Source organism: Apteryx rowi, unplaced genomic scaffold, assembly GCF_003343035.1.
Source record: "Apteryx rowi isolate R43461 unplaced genomic scaffold, aptRow1 scaffold_241, whole genome shotgun sequence".
NCBI lineage: Eukaryota > Metazoa > Chordata > Aves > Apterygiformes > Apterygidae > Apteryx > Apteryx rowi.
In genome coordinates this window covers 713,479-722,476 of record NW_020448764.1, presented here as the reverse complement: position 1 = coordinate 722,476, position 8,998 = coordinate 713,479, and the positions used below count along the sequence as shown (strand labels likewise).

Below are 8,998 nucleotides of genomic sequence, written 5' to 3'. Positions count from 1 at the left end.
TTCCTTTTTTTCTTGCCCTTTTTTTGCTTCCCTTTTCTCCTTTTTTCTTTTCCCGTCTTTGTTTCTCTTTCTTTTTTTACTTCTTTCCTCTTTCTCTTTCCTTTCTTAGTCTCTTCTTTCTCTTTCCTCTGTTCTTTCCCCCTTTTTTGTCTTTCTTTTGCCTTCTTTTTTCTCTTTCTTTTTTCCTTTTTTCTTTTCTTCTTTCCCTTTTCTTTTCTTTTCATCTTTTTTCTTTTCCCTCTTTTCTTTCCTCTTTTCGTCACTGTTTTCTTTCTTTCTTTTTCTCTTTCCATTTTTTCTCTTTCCATCTTTTTTTCTCTCCATTCTTCTTTCTCTTTCTTCTCTCTTTCCTTTTTTCTCTTCTCTCTGTTTTCTTCTTTCCTTTCTCCCTTTCCTCTTCTTTCCATTTTTCTATCCTTTCACCTCTCTCCTGTTTTTCTCTTTCCTTTTTCCTCTCATATTTTCCTTCCTATTTTCTTTTTCCTTTTATTTTCCTGCCTTCTTTTCTTTCTTTGTTCCTCTTTCCTTTGTCTCTTTCCTGTTTGCCTCTTTCCTTTCTTCTTTCCTCTTTTCTTTCCCTTAATTCCCGTTCCTTTTGGGCTCTTTTCTTTTTTCTTTCCTTCTGCCTTTTGCCTTTTGCCTTTTCCTTTTCTTTCTTTTTTTTCCTTTCTTTTTTCTTTCCTTTTTTTCTCTGCCTTGTTTCTTTTTTGCCGCTTTCCTTTCACTTTCCTTTATCGCTCTTTTCATTCCTTCCTTCCTTTCATTTTCTGTTCTCTTCCTTTTTTGTGCGTGGCTTTCCTTTTTCTTTCTCTTTTCTCTTTCCATTCTGCCTTTCCTCTTTTCTTTCCATTTTTCTTTCTTTTTGCTCTTTCCTTCTCTTTCCCTTTTTGCTCTTTCTTTTTTCCCTTGTCTTTGTTTTCTTGCCTTTCCCTTCCTTTTGCTTTTCCCTTTTTTCTTTCCTTTTTTCCTGTTCTTCTTTCTCCTTTTGTTTCTTTTTGCTCTTTCCTTTTTTCTATATCCTTTTTTCTCTTCCCTTTTTTCTATACTCTCTTGTCTCCTCTTTTTTTTCTCTTTCCTTTTTTTCTTTCCTTTTGTCTTTCTCAGTTCTCTCTTTCCTTCTTTCTCTCATCTTTTCATTCCTTTACTCTGTTTCTTTTTATAAGGCTGCTGCCAAGGCCTTTTTTTCCCCTCTTGCCTTTTCTTTCTTTCCTTGCCTTTTCTTTCTTTCTTTCTTTGTTTTTCTCCCATTTTTTCTTGTCTTTCCTTTTCTATCCTTTTCTTCCCTTTTTTCTTCTTCCCTTTTTTCACTTTATTTCTCTCTCCTTTTTCTTCTCTTCCCTTTTCTCTTTGGTTCTTTCTCTTCCTTTTTTTCATTTCCTTTCTCTTTCCATTTTCTCTTTCCATTTTCTCTCCTGTTTCTTTCCCCGTTTCTTTCCTTTTTATCTCTTTTCTCTCTTTCCTTTCTCCTCTTTCCTTTTTTTCACTTTCTTTTTTTTTTCTATTTCTTTTCTTATCTTCCCATTTTTATTTTCTTTCTTTTCTCTTTCCTTTTTTTTTTCTCTTTCCCGTTTTTACAGATTAGGTCCAGGTTGAGCTGTTTCAAACAGGAATGCACAATGTTTCCTTACAGCTGTGATGTCTTCTTTGCTCATGCAAAGAAGCCTGAAGCTCCTGATTTTTTCCCCGCAGCCTGTCCCCTTTTGGAGACTAAAAGCACCTCTGGCCAGGCGACTCAACTCTTCCTTGATGCATGCCCACGACAACCTTGCGGGGCTCTGATGGCTCTCGAGCCCCGTTCAGCATGCTCTAGTGACACTGCTGGCTGGTCAGATGCTTCTCGTGGCCCGCAAGCAGGAAGAGGCAATGGCAGCAGGTGCCCGGGGGATTATGGAGGGGCCCTGCGAAGCAGGACGGGAGCTCTCCAGGCAGCACCTGGAGGGCATTTGCGGTGCAGAGACATTTGATAACTGTGCAGGCACGAGGGCAGGTGGTTTTTCCCTGCGCCTCCTTCTCCAAGCTGAGCTGTCACTGCCCAGCGGGAAAGCTGTCCACACTTGTGCTCCGTTGCTGGTCCCTTCTGCAGTTTTCCCAGCACTCCTGGAAGAACAGGGCGGGCTCTGAGCAGCTCCTGTGCATCGTGCTGAGACTGTTTTTCACGTGAGGCAGCGGAGGGGCAGAGAGGCATGTGGTGTATCTGTGGCTCCCGCTGGGGCTTCTGCCTCGGGGCTGCTGCATCTCYGAGGTTGGGGGGGCCACATGCAGCCTCAGGCTCTGTGCTGTGCTGTGCAGAAGGGTCCTCCTGAGCAGCCCCTGGGTGTGCTGTGGGGAGAAAGAGCCTGTTAGCTCCTTGTTACTGGCCCTCTGAAGGGGAAAGGGGACTTTGCTGGTGGCACCATGCAGCCCAGGCAGAGGGCAAGGTGCCACCTTCRCGCCTCTGGATGTGAGGAGCACTTCAGGAGACACAAGTACCCCCAGGGGCAGTATGCTGCATGGGGAGAGTGCAGTTCTAGTCCATAGTGAGCAATGCTGTGAAGAGCAGAGGTGTACAGATGTTTAACCTCTGGGATGCCTTTTGTTGAGGGAGTAGTGTCATTTGGGCCTTCTGGGAAGTGTGGCAGGAGGAAAGCACTGCCATAAGGGACTGAACCCTCTGCACCTCTCTGCATTGCCATAGACATCTTCCGACAGCCAGCTCTCAAATTGGAACCAGCAGGCCTGGTTGGTGCCAGTCCTCAGTGCATCGTCCTACCTGCGGAGCTGCCTGCATGCGCAGGAGCCTCCTCGGCCGAGGGGCTGCCAGCCAAGGCCACGTCCTCCCCAAAGATCGCTGTGCAGTTCTCAGTGAGGAACTCCACCAGCACCATCACCTGCCCACAGAAAACCAGTGATGTCAGTGCAAGGGGCTGAAAACGTGCTCCACAGTCTTTCCTGTGCCTCCCTGATGTTTCTGTACTGTTTCCATACAGCTGTGTGGCTGCAGCTCCATTAAGAGATTGGCCTGTGACACTGGGGCTAGCCCAGCTGAGGGGTGCCCCCGATGCTCCCTGGTGCTGCTTGGTTTCGCTTTTGCAATGGCCATGGGATGTGTGGGAGTGGCTCGGCCCTGCCCTGAAGCTGGTAGCTGGCTGGGGAGTTCAACACACCTTGTCAATCATCTCTCTTTGCACTTGCAGTGGGAGCGTGCTGTCCATGCCTGGGCTCAGCATGTTAGGCCCAACRCGGATGGCCAGGTTCCTGGAATCCATCCTGCTGGCCTCCGCGCTTTGGCTGATGCAGTGGAGCACAGCGAGCAAGGGCTTGAGCAGGACGAGATTCGGCCTGGGCAGTTGTTCAGCCACCCTAAGTGAACACAAACAAAACGTGCCATGAATTCTGGGGGCAGCAGCCACTGCTTCTTGCAGTGAGCAAGCCTTCAATAACCTCCTGCAAATGGCGCATCCTCCAAAGGGAGGAACGCCTGTGCTTTCTTTCACTACTTTACACAAGTGCTATTGAGAAATCCCCAAGGGCAGCTGCGCCTGTGGTTAAATACAAGATCTGGAGTTACAAGATCTTGGCTGAAAGGTGAGCCTTTCAGCACAGTCCATGTTTTGCAATAGATGGACATCATGAATAAAGGTGAGGTTGTCAGGAGATGTGCCGGGAGGCTTTCCAAAGGCCCGTGAAAGCCTGTGGCTGTGTGGTGTGCTGTCAGCACTAGCAAGCTGATGGAAGGGACAGGTTTTTGCATGAGCCTCCCCGTTCCTGGAGAAGGCCCTGGCCTCTGCCAGCCATTCCTTAGCTCTGGGACTGGCCACAACACTTACTCTTCCAGTTCTTCAACCTTTTCCTCCCTGCTGGGCTTCTCCAGAGCCAGCATCCACTTCTCATAGAGGGCTGCCGACAGCAGTTGGGAGGGAATATTTCGGAGGAAGTCCTGCAAGGCCGGGACGGGGAGGTGAGGCTTTGGACATCAGCCCTGAGCTCAGAGGGAGCATCCGCAGCACCTGGGCTCCTGAGGAGGCAGCTTGGTCTGAGTTACCTGCTCCCAAAGGTGCTCATGGCAACTGACAGATCAGTGGGCTGCGCGAGTCCCTGCCCCGCTTGGACATGCTTGGGTGAGTGCAATAACAGGCCCTAGCACCTATCAGGCTTTAGCTGACCGAGAAATCTCAGTCTTCCTCCCTGAGGAGGGTGCAGAGGAGGAGGAGGAAGTGAGTTTCCCCTGGGCAGGCAGGACAGCAGTGGCGGAAGGGCAACTGAAAAGCAGATGGAAAACACAAAGGCCAAGCTTTCCCAAGCTGGAAAACATGTCCTTTGGCTTCCCTCTGGTTTCAGCTTGGAGTCCCCGTGGGCCCACCTAGGTGCTCGAGTGGGCCCATGCAGGTTCGCAATGTGCTCTGAGAGCTGCAAGCCAGACAAATTCACCTTCAAGATTACCACCAGGAGGTGCACAGGTTGGCTTTCCAAAACCACGGTACCTCCTCTGTTGAGGTCATCCTTCAGGTCCCTGCAGGCCTTCTCACTGGCAGCTTTGCGGAATATCCCCTCAGTGGCAGGCCCTTCCCAATACAATATGGCCAGGATATCCTGCAGCAAAAAGCAGACGGGATGGGAGAAGAGTTACTTGTGTGCAGCAAGGCTGTTTAGCCTTAGGGGAGTCTTGTTCAGAGACCGAAGGAAATGCCCGTCTGCTGAGAGCCACAGCCCAAGTGCTGGGGATGCTGCCTTGCACAAGAAGCTGGCAGCAGGATAACTGCATGGCCAGGCTGGCTTACCWGGACTGCCCGGGGCAGGGTACCCTCTTTGCCACAAAGAGCAGCCAGAGGCTGGCCAAAGAGAGGGCTCTCGAGGCCAGTGTCCAGCTGCCCTGGGCAGTCCCCCTTGGCCGAGGTTCATCTCCCAGCAAGYGGCCATGGGAGCAGCCTCTTTCTTTTCTTCGTCCCATCTGCTGCAAGCAAGCGGAAAGCAAAAGTCAGGGGAAAAAAGCAGGGGGAGAGAGCACTGCTGCCTGTTGTGTGGGTAGGGGCTGTAGGGGCTCCTGCTTTTCAGCTGCTGCTGAGCGCCAGGTGAGAAGGCAGCTCCTCAGTTTCTCTTTCCAACTCACCACTCGAGTGGCCAAGTCCCTCTTCAGGGGCCAATGGGACCGAGACGGCACATTGCTCGGTGCCAGCCTGCAAGAAACAGCTTCAGGTTACAGAGCCGCCCCACAGAAGCAAGGGCCGCCAGCTAGTTGCTTTGGCGATGCAGAAACGTGTGAGCAGCTCCAGGGAAAACGCGAGGGTGTCCGACGCCTGCAGAGGAGACGCTTGGGTGCGGGAATGGCCCTGCCTCTCTGCCCAACACAGGTGCTYGTGGCAAAGGCTGCTGCTGCAGCCAGCCACCCTCACCCGGCCCTGCAGGCCACAGCTCCCGTGGGGTTTTCAGAGGCTGGTGGATGTTGAGCAGGGGCAGCCCTGTACAAGGGGCCCGAAGGTGGCCCCAGGGGGACAGGCTGCCCTCCTGCACTCCCCCCAGCCCCGGGAGCTCCTCCCAGACCACCCATGAGGCAGCGGCTGGTGTTTCCAGGGCTTTGGGCCCTGCCACCTTCCTCCCGAAACGCTGATGCCTCCCGCCAGCCCCCAGCCAGGGCCGGGGCAGAGGCAGCCCCTGCTCACCTCCGCCGAAATCAAGGCCTCGACRGTCCGGGCAGTCAGCGACTCCGACTGGGCAAGAGAGCAAAGAGCCAACATGAGCAGCTGGTCACTGGGGCTGTTCCCCAAAGCCCCGTGGTGCTGGGGGCAGAGCGGAAACCCCCGGGACACTTACGGGACCGTAGAAGCCGACGACCTTGATGAGGAGCCGAAGGGAGGTGAGTCGGGTGACCCGGGTCTCCTGGGCTCCTCGGCTTTGCCTGGGCACAGGGCAGGGAYGAAAGCAGAGCTCGGTCACAGCCAGCCCCCTCTGCTCACTCCCCCGGCACCAGCTCAGCACCTCCCTGCCACCCGGACCCTGGAGACCTTCCCGCAGCGCTGGCTGGCAGCACTGCTCTGCAACGGCCCCGCTTCTGCTGCCTCCGGGCCTCCTGCGTGTGGAAAGGGGAAGCGGCGGCTCAGGCTCCCCATCCACGCAAGCGAGGAGCTGTGCTGCCAGCTCCAGGGTGCTGGTGTTCGTTGGCCATCACAAGGCGAAGCAGCTGCCGCCGTGCAGCCCAGGAGCTGCCCTGCGCAGGGGTGTCCCTTTGCCCCAACTCCAYGGCTGCATTGCTGCGGGCAGCTCCCCCGGCAGCTCTGCACCGCCCGCAGCTGTGACGCCCACCGCAGGCGGGCTGAAATCCCCAGCATTGCTCACCTGAGGAGGGCGTTGAGCCACAGCTCCTTCACCTCCTGCGACCTGCAGTGCAAAGGAGAAGCAGCCTCAGAGCCYGCTGCTCCTCCTCCTCCTCCTCAGCTGGAGAGGCACAGGCCCCCAGACACATCTCGCCCGCTTGGCACCKCTCCACACCGCCATACACCAAGCCCCCGGGTGGTGTTCCCCCCCCGCAGCATCCCTGGGCTGAGCAGAGCTGCAGGGAGGTGGTGGGGGCGGGTGGCTTGTGCACGCCTGGAGCTGCCTGTGGCTGCATCTGAAAGCTCTGCTTTCTCTCCCACAGCCTGCCCTGAGCCCCAGCAAGCATGGAGAGGCCTGAAGGTGAGCACGGTGCCCTGCACCCTCAAATGGCCCTGCACGTGTCCCCAGCACTCACTGGAAAGTGACCACGCAGAGGTTGGGGGGCCACACGAGGATGAAGGTGCTGGTGCATTTCAGGCCAAAAACCTCCTCCTCTTCTTCCCGCCCGCACACCGCCTCGTCCTTCCCGCAGAGCACCCAGAGCTCGCTGAGAAGCACCYGGTGCTTCAGCAGGAAGGTGGAGACACATCTGCCGGCAGGAAGAGCAGGGGCCACCTTGGAGGTTGTGTCCGTGGGGGCAGCCCCAGCAGTCCTCCCGGGGAGAGCCCTGTGGTGGGGACAGAGGCTGGGGGTGGCCAGCGCGAGCCTTGGGTGGAAGAAAGGGGCCTCAGTGCCAGCACACACCCAGGGCACTCCTGAAAAGTCGCTGCTGCCAAGCGATGGCAGCAGGTGCTTTACCAGGGGCTGCAGCTCAGGACGGCCAAACAGGAGCCTGCCCCTGTGCTCTTACACMTCCCCGAATTAAAGGGCAAGTGTGTCCCTCCACGCAGTGCAGCGCAGCGCAGGGCCACCCCTGCAGGGCGTTGCAGGTTGCTTGGAGCACAAGTGCTGGGCGGGAGCAAAGGGCACCCACGCAGCGGCTATGCAGCGAGGATAGGAGGAAGGCCCCCTTCTGGGCGACTTCCCTGGGGCTTGTCGACACTAGAGGCTTTGACAAGCACTATTTGGCAGCACTGGTATTTGTTGTAGAGACAAGCTGTCCAGGGAGAAGCAACTGCAAGGAGCTCAGCTAAAATTGCTTCTGCTGCCCAGCTGAGGGCACCTCTGCTGCCCTTCAGGCTGACGTGCAAGCATGTGCCATCTTGCTTTTGCAGCCCGGCCAGAGTTCAGATAATGCGGCCCATGTGTGCTGCACGCAGGGGCTGTGCAGGCAGCGCCAAGGAGGCACTTCGTGCTCCAGCGGGAGCAACTGCGGGGTGCCTGGGGGCAGGTGGCAGAGGCGGTGGCGGGGGCGAGGACGGCTGTGGTTGCTATGCTTACTTGAAGCTGGCGATGGCGATGGCATCAGGGAAGAGCAGGAGGTGCCTCTCCCTTGTCCACTGGTGCCAGGTCACCTGCACACAGTTGCAGAGCAGGAGCTGGGGGCTCCTGTGCGACACAAAGGCACGGAGCGGCGCCGGCGGCTGGGAGGCTCCCCTGGCCRCAAGCCCGAGGCCGGTGCCAGGAGCTGCGCAGCCAGGGGCCCCGGGCCATGCCTGCATGCCAGCAGCGGGGCCGGCAGCGCACTGCAGCAGTTGGCCTGTCCCATGGCGCCGGGCAGTGCCAGGCACCGGTCAGGCCTGCGCAAAGCAGAGCGAAGTCCCTGTGCTGGGAAGTGCCGCTGGGCTGGGAGCCTGCGTCTCCCCTCTGCCCTGCACCGGAACAGCACCGCACTGGTGCACGGGCGGGCGCTGGTGGCCATGGTCACCTGGGTGTCACCACGGCACATTGTGATGCACTGGCCGGGCCACCGGGCAGCACCGCGGGGGAGTGCGGGCTGGGGCATCCAGCCCAAAGGGGAGTCTCCCCGGCCGTTTGATGCCTCTGACGCCATGGGATTGCCCAATCTGTGGTGTGGGAGCGCAGCTGGTGTGGCTGGGGCACCGCTGCTGACTCCCATGATGCCCCCTCTGCTCTCCGCACCTGGGCCCACACGCCCAGCGCCAGCTCCTGCCATGGAGAGGTTCTCAAAGACGTGCTCAGAGACGAGGAGCTGCCTTTGCATGTCCTGATGGTGGCTCCCAGGGGGAGGCAAATGGTGCCTGGGACAAGGGAGGAGCGGGGCTTGGTGTTGGAGGAGCTCCTGGCTTCAGCAGCTGGGTCTGTGTTGATAAAGACCCCCCTAATGCACAGGCCTGCCTGCATGGCTGCAACATGCATGGCTGTCAGCCCGAGATTAGAGGATCCTCCATGCCAGATGTCTGAACGTAGCATCAGCCTGTGAAGTGGGAATCTGGGCTCCAGTCGGAGTCAGAGAGGAGTTTAGGGAAGGATTCGGGTGCCTGAACACTGGGACCGGCATGCACTAGTGATGCCTTTTGAAAATTCCTGGCAGTGCCCTGGGATCCCCAAATGCCTGTAGACACCAGCTTTCAAGCAACTGAATCCCACCTCGACTCAGKTGCGTCCCAGGAGTCTGCAGAGAGCCTCAAATGCAGACTACACAGGAGATGAGGCAGGCTCCCAGAAATGCTTGCATGCAGATGGTGAAATGCATGTCCCCCTGTGTGCAGCCTGCATCTGAGTCACCACCCAAGTGTCTGTGCAACCTGCAGGCACGGTCTTTCTCTGAGCCTTCCCTGAGGCTTGGCTCTAGAGTGGATGCCAAAGT

General features: G+C 56.1%; 1 protein-coding gene across 1 annotated transcript; it reads right to left on the bottom strand.

Moving 5' to 3' along the window:
• Positions 1-1,510: 1,510 nt before the first annotated feature.
• Positions 1,511-8,547, bottom strand: TAGAP (T cell activation RhoGTPase activating protein). Its single transcript, XM_026066501.1, is given in 15 exon segments — positions 1,511-2,003; positions 2,005-2,253; positions 2,255-2,319; positions 2,750-2,867; positions 3,144-3,339; positions 3,807-3,916; positions 4,408-4,569; positions 4,758-4,927; positions 5,087-5,153; positions 5,637-5,684; positions 5,788-5,872; positions 6,310-6,400; positions 6,768-6,877; positions 7,669-7,742; positions 8,311-8,547. Coding segments are annotated over 15 exon segments (1,959 nt in total). The 3' UTR covers positions 1,511-1,826.
• Positions 8,548-8,998: the final 451 nt, after the last annotated feature.